The sequence below is a fragment of the Leucopleurus acutus genome, assembly GCF_964270905.1.
Source record: "Leucopleurus acutus genome assembly, chromosome: 10".
NCBI lineage: Eukaryota > Metazoa > Chordata > Mammalia > Artiodactyla > Delphinidae > Leucopleurus > Leucopleurus acutus.
In genome coordinates, this window is record NC_139153.1 from 43,686,463 (window position 1) to 43,705,845 (window position 19,383).

At 40.6% G+C, this 19,383-nt stretch overlaps 1 protein-coding gene across 1 annotated transcript in view; it reads right to left on the minus strand.

Annotated features, from left to right (window-relative positions):
• Positions 1-19,383, minus strand: part of SCN10A (sodium voltage-gated channel alpha subunit 10) — a gene marked incomplete at both ends in the record, with an annotated part of 77,504 nt that overhangs the window by 49,728 nt on the left and 8,393 nt on the right. The window contains 4 exons of the mRNA XM_082848389.1: positions 4,195-4,258; positions 4,661-4,882; positions 7,063-7,154; positions 7,744-7,872. Of these exons, the coding sequence (XP_082704515.1) occupies positions 4,195-4,258; positions 4,661-4,882; positions 7,063-7,154; positions 7,744-7,872 (507 nt within the window). The remainder of the gene's footprint in view (positions 1-4,194; positions 4,259-4,660; positions 4,883-7,062; positions 7,155-7,743; positions 7,873-19,383) is intronic.

Sequence of the window (19,383 nt, forward strand, 5' to 3'; positions counted from 1 at the left end):
AGAAGATATACAGACTGCCAACAAACACATGAAAGAATACTCAACTTCATTAATCATTAGAGAAATGCAAATCAAAACTACAATGAGATATCATCTCACACCAGTCAGAATGGCCATCATCAAAAAATCTAGAAACAATAAATGCTGGAGAGGGTGTGGAGAAAAGGGAACACTCTTGCACTGCTGGTGGGAATGTGAATTGGTTCAGCCGCTGTGGAGAACAGTATGGAGGTTCCTTAAAAAACTACAAATAGAACCACCTTATGAGCCAGCAATCCCACTACTGGGCATATACCCTGAGAAAACCATAATTCAAAAGGAGTCATGTACCAAAATGTTCATTGCAGCTCTACTTACAATAGCCAGGACATGGAAGCCACCTAAGTGTCCATCATCAGATGAATGGATAAAGATGTGGCACATATATACAATGGAATATTACTCAGCCATAAAAAGAAACGAAATTGAGTTATTTGTAGTGAGTTGGATGGACCTAGAGTCTGTCATACAGAGTGAAGTAAGTCAGAAAGAGAAAGACAAATACTGTATGCTAACACATAAATATGGAATCTAAGGGGAAAAAAATGTCATGAAGAACCTAGGGGTAAGATGGGAATAAAGACACAGACCTACTAGAGAATGGACTTGAGGATATGGGGAGGGGGAAGGGTAAGCTGGGACAAAGTGAGAGAGTGGCATGGACATATATACACTACCAAACGTAAAATAGATAGCTAGTGGGAAGCAGCCGCATAGCACAGGGAGATCAGCTTGGTGCTTTGTGACCACCTAGAGGGGTGGAATAGGGAGGGTGGGAGGGAGGGAGATGCAAGAGGGAAGAGATATGGGAACATACGTATATGTATAAGTGTTGCACTTTGTTATAAAGCAGAAACTAACACACCATTGTAAAGCAATTATACTCCAATAAAGATGTAAAAAAAAAAAAACAGATGTGGAAGCTGGGGTTCAGAGAGAAGAAGTCAGCTGCCTAAAAGGACACAGATGCCGATGGATTTATTTAAAAGGAGAAATATAACTGTCAAGTAGTTTATGAAGGAAGGCCAAATTGAAGATGACTGCCTGGTGAGCACTGGGATGGCGAGGGCTGCACTGCCCTCTCTCTCACAGTAAGAGGGTGAGTTGGTATCACGAAGCATCTCTAAGCATGAGGCATGTGAGTGCTCCCCTGCACCCCAGTGAGATGGCCTACTTGAGGAGACAGTAACGCTTTTTTTGTAGTTCTGGATTCTACTTCAGGATTCCTCCACCAACACCAACCCTGGGGGGTCTTCTTATTCCAGACATCCATACAAACACACATCCAGGAACCCACACAATTGATTAGGGCCTGACAACTTGATTATAACTAAATCCCAATTCTGTCTCCAGCCTTGGTTGAAGATTTGCGAGTTTCCAGACTCTGTAGACCCACATATAAAGACAGTCTCTTGGTTCTGCTCTCCCAAGGAGCTAGTTAACCCATTACCTGTAGGTTTGCTAGTTAACACTAAGGGCAGCCTATTTCTATGTCTGCCATAGAACACTCTATAGCTGCTACACATCAACAGCTAACTGCTCAGAGAATTAAATGAGACCACGTTGTAAAGGCTCCTGCAAGATGCCTTCAGCATAGCAAATATTGTATGTCAAATGCAGAAATAAATATCTTGGTGTTTTTAATCTGAAGCTACCAAAAAGATGGACTAGAATAATGTATGTGAAAGAATGCTGAAAATCATCAAGTATTTCCTGGTACTTGTTCTCCACTTTGAGACCCTGGACTTTCTCCCTGCAGTGTCACTGGTCAGTGTGAGCTTTTGCTCAGGGCTCTGGCTTCTCTGCAGCTCAGCACAGAACCCAGGTTCGGTGTTCACAGCATGCCTGTCAGGGCTCGCTCTGTCCATCATCTAAGCTGGCCTCTACTTAACATCCCAGCCCTATCCACTCCTTCCCCGCCTGGCCAGGACCTATGCCGCAGGATAGCTGGTCTCTCAGAGTTGGAAAGGGGCCCCATGGATGGACCCCACAGCTTTACCACAGTCAGTGCATGGGCTACTGTGGAACCATCCTCATGAGAAATGCCATAATCCAGACAGGAGGAGGACACTGACGGGTCCTCGGTTTCAATTTAAGTCAAATGCAAATAAAAACTGACATCAGAACAACCCTCTTCCTGAACTCAAGAACCAAATGCCAACTGCATTCGTGAAGAAAGAGGCCAAGGGGCCTGTGTTGCTCAAATTCTCCTGTTAGTCCCACCCCTCAGCTCTAGCTGAGATTGTTTTCCTGGGGAGCTGATGAAGGCAGAACTCCATAAAGTTCCCACCCACCTCCATTTGTGCAATATAGGGCTGTTAGCCACTCAGGGAGGGGGTTGTATGGGCTCGGGGTTCCAGACCCCCTCGCCATGGAGATGGGAGGGATGAGTCTTTCTGATCTGTTGCCTGATCTCTTTCTGCTCACACCTGTTCCCCTGGTCAAAGCAGCAGGCAGACAGGAGGGGCCCTCTACCCCTTTGCTTTGTCTCACATTCTGCTTCTGCTATCTAAAGGCTCCATCCGGGCTTCCCTGGTGGCACAGTGGTTAAGAATCTGCCTGCCAACGCAGGGGACACGGGTTTGAGCCCTGGTCTGGGAAGATCCCACATGCCGTGGAGCAACTAAGCCCTTGAGCCACAATTACTGAGCCTGCGCGTCTAGAGCCTGTGCTCCATAACAAGAGAAGCCACAACAATGGGAAGCCCGCGCACCACGATGAAGAGTAGCCCCCGCTCACCGCAGCTAGAGAAAGCCTGCACACAGAAACGAAGACCCAACACAGCCAAAAATAAATAAATAAATTTAAAAAAATTAAAAAAGTAAAGGCTCCATCCAAACCATCTCTTGTTCATCAAGCCTGGAGACATCCTGTTTACCCTTCAATCTCACCTCAGTCACCACCTCTAGGAAACCTTCCCTGACATCCTCCCTGCCTCACACCATCACCTCGCTGTGTTTCCCCAGCCCAGGGAGCCTCTAGGACAGCACTTGTACTTCACAGCATAGCATCTTCATGTATATGCATCAGAGCTCACAAACTGGCAGATTGCTAGCTGAATTTGCAATGCTAAAATATTTTGTTTGGCCCACAATATGTAGACATTTTCTGAAATTGGTAGCTAATGTTTATAGTTAAGAGAGTTTACATAAAAATTGAAATTTCCTGTCTCTCTTTTAAAAACTTGGACCTCTGGAAACAGTGGACCCACATTTCCACATGACAACCAAAAGCTGAACTGAGAAGTGGCTACCCCTTTAGATGGAGCATGAACTCTCATGATCATGGTTCCCACCCAGCCTACTCCTCACATTTGTTGTTATGTGTCAGGCCTCTGCAAGAATTTGAAACTGCAAAGTCTGATGCATGTGTTTCTTCCTCTGCTATGTGAGGATAATGAAACCCATGTGATAGAGTTGTAATTAAATGTAGAGCATTTGACATAAAACATATTTAATAAATATTTGTTCCTTCCTGGGGCAGATTGTTTGTAAAAATGACCACAATTATTCCCATCCTTGTCTCCACACCCCTTTTAATATGATGTCGCAGGTTCTCCCAGCAACAGGTGGAGTCTATTCCCCCATTCCTTGGATTTGGACTGGCCTGTGCCTTGCTTTAGTCAATAGGATGCAACAAAAGTGACATTATGCCAGTTCTAAGCGTAGGCCTCAAGAGACCTGGAACACTTCCACTCTTTCTCTTGGAATCCTGCCTCCACCAGAAGAATAAGCCTGGGCTAGTCTGATGCGGGGGTGAGAGACCACATGGAGCAGAGACAAAACACCCCAGCTGAGGCCATCCTAGATCAGCCAGACCCCTGCTAATCCATCTACTGTCTGCAGATGCATGAATGAGCCCAGTCAATATCAGAAGAACAGTAGACTGATCTCAGCTCAATGTGCAGATCTGCAGAATCCTGAGCTAAGTAAATGGCTGGTGTTTTAGGCCACAAAATCTTGGGGTTGTTTGTTACACAGCAAGAGCTAACTCATACACTCCCTCCTCATGAGCCTGGGATGGCAGAGGCCATGACTTATTAATTTCTACATCTTCCTCAGGACTTGCAACCCAGGCTTCACCCAGAAAAAGCTGATGACAAGAAGGAGAAAGGGCTGCTGGGTATTGGTGCTATGTCATGGCTTGGGTACTCACCCTGAATCAGATCCATTGCCACACAGTAAGGGATCAGAAGTGCCTGGTTTGTTGGTGTAGAAATCTGCAAAATAAAGGAAGAATTGAAAGCCTCACATGGTTCTCAACCCTCAACTCAAGCCTTCAGTGGTGAAATCAACACCTGCTGAGTCTTCTGCCAGAGTGAGGAGAGAGCCCTTGGCCATGTGCCCTCACTGGATATGCTGAGACGCCTGGAAGGGGAAATGTCTCATCTGGGAAGAGAAAAGCTGAGCAGTGGCTTCAGCTTTGAGCTTCCTTCAGCAGAGGCAGAATGACCTGCCTCTGGATTTATAGCTCATTTCCTTGTAAAAGGAAATTTGGCAACAGAGAATAGGGGGGCCCAAAAGTAAAACACAACTCATGAGAAGCATTTCAGCAGAAAAGAGGAATCAAAATATATGTCTATACAGGTATACAGGGGCTTCACACCCCCTGCCAACCAGACCTGGGTCCCTATGACAGAAATTCCACTCCCGTTTTTCATGAGAAGAGTAATTGGCCGTCTCATTGACAACTGTGCAATTCTTGACACATTTGTTCTTGAGGTTGCCCTTGAAGAGCTGCAGGCCCACCAGGGCAAAGACACTCAGGCAGAAGATGGTGAGGATGGTCACGTCAGCCAGCTTCCTCACCGAGTGGATCAGGGCTCCCACGATGACCTTCAGCCCTGTGGGAAGATGACACTGATACTCTCACGTGGATGAGGTGCCACACGCAGAACACACATGTGTGCCTGGCACGCTTGCATCTTAGCCATCCTACCCTCTCACTACACACAGGTGTGAGGTATTTTACAAACTCTAGGGCAGTTCCAACCCCCGTTTCTCATCTGAACCTTGTAATAAGCCTGAGAGGCAGACAGAGATTATTGTCCCATTGTAAAGATGAAGCAACTGATATCCAGGCAATGCATTTCATTTTAAAGCTAATAAATTCTGGAGAGTAGCAATTCAATTTAAAAAGTAATTGATGAGTACCTGCTATGTTCCAGGCACTACACTAGGCGTGAGGCTACTAACTTCATTCCAGTCATTTGGTATCTGTTTTTCTGTCCTTATCTCAGTCCTGGGAGGCAGCTCAAGGCTGGGGACACACGTACCTCAGTGTGTGTGAGTGTGTGAGTGTGTGTGTGTGTGAGTGAGTGAAAGAGAAAGAGAAAGAGAGGAGGAGGAGGAGGAAGAAAGGAGGGAGAGAGGGGGAGAGAGAGACATGCAAGGGAGATGGAATGAGACAGAGATGCAAAGACACAGATGTACATAACAGTGTGAAGCCATGAGGGACACTGAGAGTCACTGAGGAAGAAACAGAGAATCTGAGAAGGAGCACAGCTGGCAGCAAAGATGGGGCCCCTGCTTGTTTAAGGAAAGATGATTTGTTGCTCTGGCAAAGGAAAACACCTTCTTCGGGAAAGCAGCTCCCCAGGTAGCAGAAAGAGCTCTAACCAGGGAAGCAGACTGTGATCTAGCCTTGCATTCTCATTTTGGTCAACAAATAACCCATTGAGCACACCCCCTGCCCCATGTGGTCCCCTCTGGGAGCCGAGCAATGGTTAAGGCACTGGCCTGTGGTGGGGCTGTCTGATGAGTGAGGGGAAACTCCATAGCATTATTGAGCAGGTGGGCACACAGAGGAACAGCCCCTCACAGAAGCCTGGGAGTCGGGGTAAGATGGGGTGGAGGGTGGGGAAGATGGGAAGGACCAGGGAGTCTCCTTGAGGAGGTCAGAGCGTGGCAGAGCCCTGAGGATGCATATGAGTTGAGTGAAGAGAGGAGGAGGGATTTCCTGACAGAGGAGCAGCATGGCCCAGGGCTGGGCAATGAGCAAAAGCTTTGAATGTCTGTGGAACCACAGGCAGATTCTGGAATGTGGTGTGAGGTGGGTACAGGAGAGAGATGAGGCAGGGAGAGGAGGAGGGTCAGGACAGGCCAGGTCTTGTAGACAAGGCTCAGGGTCTTCCTGGCTGGGAGTAGGTGAGAGAGGTACCAAGCAGCAGAACTGACTACTTACTGCTCTGATTTTCTTCATGAAGAAGCTTGTCCAGTGGAAGTTGGCAAAGACTTTTCAGTCGTTCCCTGCAGAACCAGTCACAGAACCGTGGAAAGGGACTTCTACTCTAGCGTGAGTATTTCTATTTCCCAGATGAGGGCATGGGTTCTCAGGGGTGAGGGAGGGTAGATAACCCATCAGGCCACAAGGGAGAAGCATTGAGTCCCATCTCAGGGCTGTTACCTGGTCTCTGGCCTCACTATCCCCTCCATCAACCCAGTGGAAGATGAGGAGTATCACTGGGCTACTTATTGGAGGCCTGGTAAGATGAGCCCTGGTATACTATTTTTGTTTCTGAATTGCCTGTAATCAAGAATTGTCTAATTATTTTCTCTTCTGTGGGTCCAAAGACAGGGCTGAGGCCCAAATTTTCAGATCCATGGAAATGGGGAAGATACTCACCAGAGCCTAGGACTGCCTTTTTCCTTCTTCACTGTTTCCAAGTTTACATTTTGGTTTAAAGTATAAATGAGAATCTGACTGGAGGCTTGCCTGAACCCCACAATGAGAACATAAAACGAAGACTTGACCTTCTTGTTCTTTACGGACACCATGGGGTACTGTGGACAGAGTGTTGGCTGAGAATCAGGACATGAAGTTTCCAGGTCACAAATGCCTCTAGTGATGAGGATTTGGGATTGTGTTTTCTACTCTCTGGGCCTCAGTTTCTTTGTCTCTTAAATGGGGACAGTAGTCCATGTCCCAGAAATTTATAGGGCTCTTGTGAAATCAAAGTGGGACATTAGGCTGTGGAAACCAACATAAGCTCTATGAGTAAATGTACTGGTTAAAGCAGCTCACCTGGGATCACCGACACTGTTTTTAAAGCTCTAAGGACTCTGAACGTCCGCAGGCCTGAGATCCCTCGGAGATCTATGGCTTCACCAACATACCTGTAGGACCAGAAGTCAGTCAGCATCTCTGCAAGAAGAGGTACTTGGGAATTCAGGCAGCATAAATAAGGACAATTTTGGGTAACACCAGCCTAGGAAGGACCCAGAACAGACACTGAGAACCTACTAGCACTTCCACTTATAGACTGACATGAACACTGATTTAATTAAGGCAATATTTTCCAGAATGGCCCCTTTGAGAAGATGTATTGTGATCTAGAAGGCTCCGTGTGCTACATGTGTGGATGGATATTCAAGCATGTGGGTGTGGCCAACCCGTCTTCTCAGGCACTGGTTCTCAGGTAAAGACCTTCATATCTGGTAGGTAAAAGGCTGAGCCTTGTCTGATCCACTTTGACAGGCCAGTTATCAGCTCAGATCTGAGGTCTCCAACTTCTCCCTGAGTGTATGGGACTAACCCTAGAAAATGACTCCCAAAGCAACAGTCTTTGGCAAAGAAACCCTAGGCCACACAGTCCCGAAAGAGGAAGCTGGACAGAGATAAGGAAACATCCCCAGAGTGGCAGCCTGGACACACCTACAAGCCCTACACAGATGCACATACAAGTCAGTGTGGAGAAATACTCACGCCAGGGTGATGACACTAAAATCCAGCCAGTTCCAAGGATCTCGCAGGTAAGTGAACTCATTTAGACAAAATCCTCTTGCCAGTATCTTTATCAAGGCTTCAAAGGTATAAATGACAGTGAAGACATATCTGGGAGGGAAGGTGGAAAGGGAGTATTAACTGTGCCTTGGAGAGAGCTCAGAGGGACAGCGGCTGTGATTGTTCCAAAGGAGAACGTGCAAAGATCATCGCCAAGGTGGGGAAGGGGAAGAAGGGAAGGTAGGGAGATGAGACGCAGACGGAGGAACTCAGAGGAGTCACACATATGGGTGGGGTGGGATGATCAGCAGCCTCTGCTGCTCTGAAGGTAGGCAGAGGGCGATGGCAGCTGAGAACCTCTGGCACCATGAGGTTCAGAACAAAGTTCCTCCTGTTCCATGAGGCTCCCCGAGGATTTCTGCCCTGAGGGAAGCTGGCAACTCCTCTCTCAACTTGTTGATGGCTGAAAATATGGAAGAGGGAGGAGGCCCAACTACATCCCTCCTCTCCAAACTTCTCTACTTCTGACTCTTTTCTTCTCATACCGTGCCTGGTCTGCCAGCATTTCTGGCCTCAGGGATCCCGGTCTGTTTACTGTCTAAGGCAGTAAACAACTAGGTGTCATGGAAGAAAAAAGCATCTGAGTTCACACACATTTTCTCAGGAGGATGGATCCTGTTAGAGGAAGTCATCTCAAAACAGCCACTCTGCTGGGCACTTTGTGGGTTTGGATTTGAAGAGATGGATCTGAAGCTTAGGTTGAGAGTAGGGTAGTGTTTCTCAAGTGTTCAAAATCCCTCCATCACCAACAGCAGTGGTTCTCAGACTCTAGCACGCATCTGACCCCCTGGAGAGCTTATTCAAGCATCTGATTTCTAGGCTGCACGTCCAGAGTTTCTGACTCGGTAAGTCTGGGGTAGGGCCCAAGAATTTGCATTTCTCACAAGTTCCCAGCAGAGCCTAATGCTGATGGCCTGAGGAACTACACTTTTAGAACCACCGACCAAAGGGATTCAGATGCATGCATAAATCACACCTAATTTTGGATACATTACATTTTAAAAGTTATAAAATTCTAAATGTAAGCCCTGGTATGAAAAATGAAAAGACTTTTGATTAAATATGGCAGATTGAAGACATGTATTTACCTCCAACCTTTTGGAAATCCTTCTTAAATGATAGTAAAAAGAATTTTTTAAAAAGCATAAATTCACTAGGGCAATGATAATGGAGAACATAACAGCACTCTGGAAATTAGAGTGAAGACGGATGAGTGGTAACTGACAGAGCAGACCCTAGAAAGCTGAAACCTTAGCTGGAAGTAGGGAGTTCCCAGAAGCAAGCCAACCCACATGGCAGAGCTCCTTAGGACTTAGGGATGCTAAATACCTCTGAAAGTGGGGCCTGGGGAGACAGTGGCAAGAGGGGCTGAAAGGGCAGTTTGAAAATCTTTACAAGAAGCAGTTGGGCTTTCTAAATCCCCCTCCTCACCAACCATTCAGGGAGGAACTGCCTCCTCTGATCTGGAAATAGACTGGATTGAACAAGAGGGAGAGAGTTGCATCCTGAAACAGGGGTATAAAGGAAAAATTTACATATGTACTAAAAGGCAGACAACCTTCCCACCCACCCACTTCTTCTCCTCAGTAAGTTCCTAGAAGCCTGTCAGTCAGGTTAACAGCTCAAGAAGTTGCTGCACTTTTAATATGGACAGCCAGCCAATGATCATCAGGAATCTGAAGCCTACTTCTAACACCAAAGACTAAAAGAACTAAACAGGAAAGAAAGAAAAAGAAAAAAAGACAATGCAGATAGAAGAAGAGTCAGGAAAAAACCCTTATCATTAATATTTTTAGAGAGTTAAGAGATGAGAAGATACTGGATACACATAGAAGGCTATAACAAGAATATTCAAAGAACAAAAGAGAACTTTTGAAAACAAAAATATGATAGCAAAAGTAAAACATTAATAGAAGGGCTAGAAATAAAGTTGAGGAAATCTCACAGAAAGTGGAACAAAAAGAAATAAATAAGAGGTGATTAAAAATATGAAAATTCGAGAATTAGACTAATAGGTACAATGTCTGATTAATAGGAGACCTAGGGATTTCCCTGGTGGCCCAGTGGTTAAGACTCCACTCTCTCAATGCATGGGGCGCAGGTTCGATCCCTGGTCAGGGGACTAAGATATCACATGCTGTGCAGTGGCAAAAAAAAAATAGGAGATCTAGAAAGAAACAGAGAAGGAAATAGACAGGAGAAAATTACCAAAGAAATAATATAAGAAAATTTCCCTAAACTGAAGGATCAAAATATTCAGCTAAAATACCCATGAGTGTTCAGGAAAATGAATGAAAAAGGTTCATATCAAGGCACAACATCACAAAATTTGAGAACACTGTGCACAAAGAGAAGAGCCTAACTTTTTCTGAAGGAGTGAAAATCACAGGTCACATACAAAAGATTGAGAATCAAAATACCATCAGATTTCTTAATAGCAAAATTGGAGGTTATAAGACAGTGGAACAACGTCTTCAAAATTGTGAGGAAAATAATTTCTAATTTATAGCTGCTTCCCCAGCTAAACTGTTTAGATGAGGCTAGTATAAAGATATGCCAAGTCTCAGAAAATTTATTTCCCACCTACCCATCTAAGAAAGTTACCAGAGGATATGCTCCACCAAAACAAGGAAGTAAACAATAACGAGGAAGATATGGGATGCAGGGGAGTGACAAATGGAATCCAAAAGAGGATGGAGAAGGAAAAATCTCTGGAAAAGAGCTGTACATGAGGCCTAGGGAACATCTAGACCAGATTGAGGCAGGAGTTGAGGGACTCTAAGAAGGATTTCCCCAAGGAAAATGGAAACTGATGGATAATCTGATACGTTCAAGTAAATTTAAGCAATAATTAAACCTCTGGAGAAGAGTTTAGTGATAAAATACAGAAATTAGTGATAAATATACAGAAAACTGAGCAAATGAAGAAATTAAATCCTTATTAACTCTAGAGAAAGCAAAAACATTGTGCAAATAGGAAATGTAACCAAAGTATACTGCATGATACAGCTGTGAACAGTATTTGCTTAGCAATACTATTATATAATCATATATGTAGTCAGACAATGTACATATTGTCTGATTATCTAACCAAAAATTATGATATAACTATATTGGGAAGAGGAGTGTGACAGAATATGAGTGTTTGTATGTGGACCTAATCCCCTTTTCTTTCCATAACAGAAAGCTAATAGATAATATCTAATGTGGAAAAATTTTTTTAAATAGTAGTCTGAGGGCTTCCCTGGTGGCGCAGTGGTTGAAAGTCCGCCTGCCGATGCAGGGGACGCGGGTTCGTGCCCCGGTCCGGGAAGATCCCACATGCCGCAGAGCGGCTGGGCCCGTGAGCCATGGCCGCTGAGCCTGCGCGTCTGGAGCCTGTGCTCCGCAGCGGGAGAGGCCACAACAGTGAGAGGCCCGCGTACCGGAAAAAAAAAAAAAAAAAAAAAAAATAGTAGTCTGAGTATATCTTTAGAGCTAGAGAGGTATCAGAAGAAAGCAGTAACCAAATGGTGAGAGTGGTTGCTTCTGGAAATATGGGATTGGGGTGAGGAGATGAGAAACATGAAATTGCTGTTTTTGTTATAATCTTTATGGAGCTATGTGACCTTTTAAACCATGGATCTGTATATCTTAAATAAAAGTAAAAATTAAATTTAAAAGTACATAGCAGTAATGTTTCTTTCCTATCTGTGAGAGGAGAAATAGTGTTTGAAATCATTCACAAAGAAATCTATATCTGCCTGGGTAGCAACCTGAGCTGTCAGCTGCCATAGCTTGTTGGGTTTCCCCCCACTCTTTATGTTTTCTAAATTAGAAAATCTTAACTCAGAAATATAGGTTGTTGGGAAGCTTTGACAGATATTTTGGCCTTTCAGGTCAAATGCAGATCCAGAAATTATGGAGAGAGTTCTCTCCAAAGGCTATTTTCAGTGTTTCACCAGAGGACAAGTGTCCCAGCTTAGTGCCACTGAAAGCTAGAAGGTTAAAGTTCTCGGCTTGGGAGACAGCAGCTGATGGAGTCACATCCTCTCTCTGGTGACATTTGGCTCACAAGGTATTTCTGCATGTTCAGTTGTAGCATTTGGATGTGATTTTTAATATGCAAAGACATATCTTAAGTGTTTTTCCTGATGAATGAAGAAAAGCATTGGTACTGGGGAAAAGTCAAACTCTCAGCCACTGAGCCATTTGCACCACTGTTAAGTTTTAAGAAGTCATGATGTCTAATCATTTAAAAATTCTGATATTTAGACCCTGAAGTCAAAGATCCAGACTATTCAAAATCCTAAATGTACTCCTGAGACATGCCATGTGTATTCACAGAAATAGTCATTTTAAAAGATTTAATATCTTGCTGGAAAACACTGCAAACCTTTCCTTGTTTGCCAGCCAGAGCAATTCAGTGTAGAAAAGCATCCTGTACTCACTTGTTTCAGCCCTGTAGGCTGAAGAAACATATACTAAGTGGTTACAATCAGTTTGTAGTCACAACTTCCATGATGTCCCTCAACAGCGAATCAGGGTCTGGAAGTATGCTATGGACCCTCGCTATTTTCACAAATAATGTACATACCACATTGGAAGCAACATCTTCCATTGGTATAGCGATGCCCTTCCTTGCTGACCATCTAGCTGGAGCTTCTTCAATATCAATTCAGCTATCTTTTCTTTTCTTTTTTTGCGGTACGCGGGCCTCTCACTGTTGTGGCCTCTCCCGCTGTGGAGCACAGGCTCCGGACGCGCAGGCTCAGCAGCCATGGCTCACGGGCCTAGCCGCTCCGCGGCATGCGGTATCTTCCCGGACCAGCGCACGAACCCGTGTCCCCTGCATCGGCAGGCAGACTCTCAACCACTGCGCCACCAGGGAAGCCCGATCTTTTCTTTTTAATTGTAGTAAAATACATATAAAATTTACTACTTTACCCACTTTTAAGTATACAATTCAGTGGCAATAAGTGCATTCACAAAATTGTGCAACCATTAACCACTATCCATCTCCAGAACTTTTTCATCATCCCAAACAGAAACTCTGTACGCATCAAACAACTGCTCCCCATCCCTCCCTCCCCTGCTCCCTGGCAAGCTCTGTTCTACTTTCTGTCTCCATAAATTTGCCTATTCTAGGTACCTCACATAAGTGGAATCATACAATATTAGTCCTTTTTGTGTCTGACTAACTTTACTTAGCATAATATTTTAAAGGTTCATACATGTTGTGGCATATATCAGAATCTCATTCATTTTTCAAGCTGAATATTCTGTTGTATGCACCTACCACATTTTGTTTATCCATTTATCTGTTGATGGACATTTATCCATTTATCTGTTGATGGGACATTTGGAAACAACCTTTTGACTACAGTGAATAATACTGCTATGAACATTGGTGTAGAAGCTAACATCCCTTTTTAACTCTGTTTCATAGTTTACAAACTAATCTTTAATTAAACCAGAAATCTCATCTTTTAAAATCAGCTTCATGATAAATAGGACAAAAAGTCATTGATCACTTCTCTCTCACATATATGGTGAAACTGTACTGACAACTGATTTATTCACAATTTTATTCAACTATAAAGTACAATGTCTGCTTGTTTACATACATAAGAGTCATTGATTTTTAAATGTCAGTCACATTATAAGAAATCCAATATTTCTGATGAAGGAATTCTATCGATTATTTCTCGCTTTTTTTCCAACTACAATATTTGCCATTGATTTTGAAGCTGGTTTCATATCTTACTGGCAAGGGTATAATTTTGCTTGTTTTTGCTATGAGGGCAAATGATGACTCTATAGTTTTCATGTCTTTCAACGTTTAACATCAAATTTTGACAATTTTGTACTGGAAATCCTTATTTTATATTTGTACTAGAGACAGTCAGTTGGTTTAAAAGTGAGGTTGATAATCTTTATTAGAAAATAATATGGAAGTTTTGGTAGCTTTCTATTATTACTTGATAAAATGTTGAGATAATAACTTAGGTACTAGAACAAAAGGCTCATTGATCCAATAAAATTTAATTATCATTATTCATTGTCATGCTCCCTGGTTTTTTATTTATTTTTTATCAGCTTTTGTGAGATTATCCACATCCATTGTCCACTTGTCTATGACATACAGATTCAAGCTTTATGTCTGTGACAGAGTCCATTCATTACTTATAGGATTTATTTTTCTATTTTCATCACTATTGTTATATTTCTGCAAACCACTTTTGAAATGATGGTTCATTTTCTGAATTGTAATATTATATAGTGGTAAAGATGAGAAATGCAAGTTTAACAAATGTAAATGTAATGTCATAGGACAATAAAATACATTAGTTAAGATAAAGTACCCATGATTAATTCCATGTTAACCAGTATGAACTGTCAGTCCTTGAAGTTCATACACTGCTCTAAAGAACACAAAAAGTCAGAAATTCTACGTAAATTACAAATAATCTTACATTTCAGATTTTTAAATTATCTGTGCATAAAATGATTGCATTGCTTTTTCTTCTGAATCTGTCACATTTTTTAGAGGCTACTGAGAGACTTCTAGTGACCAGTAGAGATCCTTCTATTACTTATTGAGAAACGCTGCAGGGGATAGAGAGCTGAACTGCTCTGCAGAACAGAGTGAGAATTTGGAGTTCTCAGGGACAAGAGAGAAAGAAGACAGTGAGGCAGAGAGATGGAAAAGCAACCCAAAGGGACAGCTTATGAGAGAAGATTATAAGTCAGCCTCATTCACCAAGATAGGTCAAATGAAGTGCTGGCAAACTGAATCTAGCATTGATTAAGCTAGAACCATTAAAAGAGATTAGCAAATTTATTAATGTAAACTACTATATTAACAGATAAAAGACTATTTGATAATCTTAATAAATATAGAAATATTGATAGAAACCAACACTCATTCAAAATGAAACTCTTAAACCAGAAGTGAAAAGAAATTCCCATAACTTGATAAGGAGTAATTATGAGAATCCCATAGTTATCATGATAATAGTGAACTACTACATGCATATTATTTAGAATCAAGAACAAAAGAAATATGCTCACTATTATAGCTTCAATTCAGCATTGTGATGAAAGTCCTGGCCAGTTCAATAAAACAGGAAAAATAAACAAGTGGTATAAGAATCATAAAGGAAGAAACAAGTTCATCATTATTTGCAGATGATATACTTGTTCAAATAGGAATTGTTAAAAGAGTTCTGCAAGGTTGCTGAATGCAAACCCAATGTACAGAAATTTAATAACATTAATTTATTTTATCAATAAAAATAAATATTCAAAAGGGCAAGCAAAATGATATATAATGTACCTAGAGATAGGATATGTAAGAACTTTATAGAAGATGTCAAATGTTATGGAGGAATATAAAAGAAGGCATATATATATTAGGAGATACAATTATATATGTCATTGTGGCAGTTCTTCCTGTGGTAATAGATAAATTCAGTGCATTTGCAATCAAAGTTTCAACAGAGTTGTAAGACAAGAACTTGAAAATCTGACCCTTAAATTGATATGGAAAAGTAAAGAAACAGGAAGAACCAAGATAATTTTAAAGAAGACAAATAAGGAGGGGTGCTATGATCAACCAGGTCAAATCTTATTATAAAGCTTTTAGATTGTATGGTGTTGACTCAGGAGTGACAAATAGCTTACTAGGAAAACAGACTTGAGTATGCATGGGAATCTGGTGCATGACAGAGGTAGTAGAAGGAATCACTAGAGAAATGATAGTCTATTAAAATTGGTGTTGGAATCTTTATGGAAAAATATGAGAAGCCTATCACATATCATACACATATACTCAAAAGTCTGGGAGGATGAATTATCTAAATGTAGAAAGAAATATGACTTTTAGAAGGAAATACAGGAGAATATATTATGGAATGTTAGATAGCAGTAAAATATATATGAAATGGATACATACATACATAGTGTTTTTAAAAATTTTTTTCTTCCCTAGAAATTTTATAATTTTAGTTTGTTTGTTTTTTTTTCCCATCTAAGAGTTCTCTAAAAGAGGTTTTAAAAATTATCAAGTGGAAAGGTCTCTTTTTTTTCTAATTTTGTTATTATTTTCTCATTTTATTGTAGTGTGATCAGAGAATATTTTCTTTATTATTTTACTTTTTGGATCTTGTTAAGGTTTTGTTGTTTAATATCGGTCAATTTGTATAGTTATTTTTCAGAGAATATAGTTTGAAAGATATTAATTAGATCTATCTTACTATGTTACTCCAGTTATCTGTATCTTTACATACTGTTTTATACATTCGATCTGTCATAGGGCTGAAAGAAATTAATTACACTTCCCTATCCCTACAATATTCTTGTCTATTTTTGTCTATTTTATTCCTGTCTTGTATATAATTTTTGGTTTATAAACATTGTTGCCACATTATTTGTTGCAAATATATACATTACTGTTTATGGATTATTTAGCATTACAAAGTGTCATTTTTGTCCTGTTTAATAATTCTTGGCCTAAATTTTACCTTCTCTGATGTTAAGATCATGCTTCCTGCTCTGTTTGCCTTTGCCTATATCTTTGCCCATTCTTTAATTTTGACCTTTCTGTATCACTTTGAGTGGTATATTTTTTAGTCAACGTAGAGTTCAATACTGCTTTGTTATATAACATGACTTTTTTTTTAAACAGATGAGTAAACTCCATTTATATTTATTGACATGATAGATTTATTTGATCTTTGTTTATATTACTTTGTGTTATGTTTTTTATTTATTTATTTTTGGCTTCATTGGGTCTTCATTGCTGCGCGCAGGCTTTCTCTAGTTGTGGCGAGTGGGAGCTACTCTTTGTTGCGGTGCGAGGGCTTCTCATTGTGGTGGCTTCTCTTGTTGCGAAGCATGGGCTCTAGGCGAGTGGGCTTCAGTAATTGTGGCTCACGGGTTTTAGAGCACAGGCTCAGTAGTTGTGGCGCACAAGCTTATAGTTGCTCCGTGTCATGTGGGATCTTCCCAGATGAGGGTTCGAACCTGTGTCTCCTGCATTGGCAGGCATATTCTTAACCACTGTGCCACCAGGGAAGTCCTTGTGTTATGTTTTTAATAGTTTTTAAAATATTTCATTGTCTGATATTTTTTATTTGCTTTATTTTTTTCTGTATGATTCTGAATTTAGAGGAGTTTTTATTTTATTTCTGGTAGTTGCCTTAAAATATACATTTATAATCAAAACTATGTAATACATTGCCTTTACTATGCTATCTCTTTAAATAATATCTCTGATTTCCATTAATTCTTTTTCCTTTTCCCTCTGTTTTATCCATCATCTGACTGTATTAATAATATCTTTTTCCTGCTTACCTTTGTACTGTTAAATGTAATTATTTTTCATTCCTTGATGTATCAACTTTAAAGAGTGCTCTTTCATTTCTTGCTACTATAGAAGTGACAATAAGTGAACATCCTCTGCTCCCATGTTCTTCCCTCTTTCTAGTCCCAGTTTTTGCTATTTGTACCATGTCAACATTTTCAGGGCCTCTGGAGTTTTAGGGGGTAAAATGACTTGATCCCCATTTTTATCCCCCTTTGCAGGCACTGTCATTTAACAAGCCCTCGTCTGCTGAGTCATTTACCGTCCTCCACCCACTTTCGGTCTTCTGAGATTATTTTGACATCTTTTGTCCTCTGTGCTTTCCTTTCTACTTCTCTTTGTTCTTGTATATTTATACTGTTCTTATTCCCATGCTGTCATTTCATTGGCATTTTGAGAGGGTTGGGGTAAAACATATTCATGCTATTTTCCATATTTAACCAGAATCCCCAAATAACTCTTACTTTTGATAGAAAATGCTTTGCATTAGAAGTTTAAAAGGATAGAAATTTTACATGCTATATCATCTTAGTATATATATGTGTGTGTGTGTATATATATATATAAAGAGAGAGAGAGAGATAATAAACTACAATTCTAACAGCAATTTATCTACATAGTTACTGTCTTCTGACATATTTTTCAGTATTCTGTATTTAATGCAATGGCCATTTATTTTAAATTTATTTTGTTTTGAAGCTTTTCATTATGATATGTAACATACATAATGAAAATGCACATGAAACAAAAATTAGTTGTAAAATGAATGCTTGTGTATTAGTCAGCTTAGGCTGCCATAACAAAATACCACAGATTGAGTAGTTAAACAACAAATATTTATTTTCTCACAGTTGTAGGGGCTGGTGCCAGTGTGGTCAGGTTCTGGTGAGAGCCCTCTTCCTGGCTTGCTAATGGCTATTTCTGGCTGTGTCCTCACATGGTAGAGAGAGAGTTCTGGTGTCCACTCCTCTCTTATAAAGGTATCAGGTCTACTGGGTCACAGCTCTGCCCTTATGACCTTATTTAACCTTTATCACTTCCTTAAAGGCCCCTTCTCCTGTACAGTCACATGGGGGGCAATTAGGGCTTCAACACATGAACTTGGGGGGACACTATTTAGTCCAGAGCAGCTGTGTGACAACTAGTCATGTCACAAAATGGAACATTTTGAACACCCATAACCTCCTGCCCTAGAGGTTACTACTATCCTAAGTTTTGATATTTTTTTCTTGCCTTTTTAATTTATATTTTTACCTCCTGAGTATGCATTCCTAAACAAAATAGTTAAGTTTTGCTTGTTTTTGAATTTTCATATAAATGGAATTATATTTTTGTAATCTTTTGTGTCTGGCTTTTTTTGTTCAATATTATGTTCCTAAGACTCATTCTTGGTGTTGTGTGGAGGTATAGTTTATTCATATTCATTGCTATACATTATCCCCCTTTAAGAATATAACAGATATTTAATATACTCAAAAATGTATGGATATTTTGGTTGTTTCCAATTTTTGACTTTTATGTGAAATGTTCATGAACTTTTTGCAGCTGTATCCTGGTGCCCATAAGTACATATTTCTGTTGAGTGTATGTACCTAACAGTATAATTAAAAGATCACAGTGTATGTGTGTTTTCACCTTTATTTGATAATATTCACTGCTTTCCAAAGAGGTTGTACAAATTTACATCCCCACCAGCAAGATATGAGTTTCTGTTGCTCAATATCTTTCTCAATATTTGGTACTGTCACAATTTAGAATTTTCCTCATCTGATGAGGGTATAGTAATGTCTCAGTATGATTTTATTCACATCTCCTTGATTAAGAAAAAAGTTAAGAATATTTTCATATGTTTATTGACTATTTGGATTTCTACTTTTATGAAATATCTATTTAATTTTTTGCTCATTTTCCAGTTGGTTGCTCTGACACATTTCTAATCGATTTGTAGGGGCTCATTATTCTGGATGTAAACACTTTTGAGGTATATGTGTTGCAAATGTCTTCTACTCAGTAGGCTTACTTTTTCACTCTCATAAAGTTATCTTCTGATGAACAGAAATTCTTAATTTTAACATCCTAAAATGTATCAGTGTTTTCCTCTGTGGTTAGTGCTTCTTATACCATATGTAATAAATCTTTCCCTAACCTGAGGTCATGAGACTTCTCTGTGGTTTTTGTTGTTTGTTTTTTTAGTTTTTTTTGTTTTTATTTTCGGT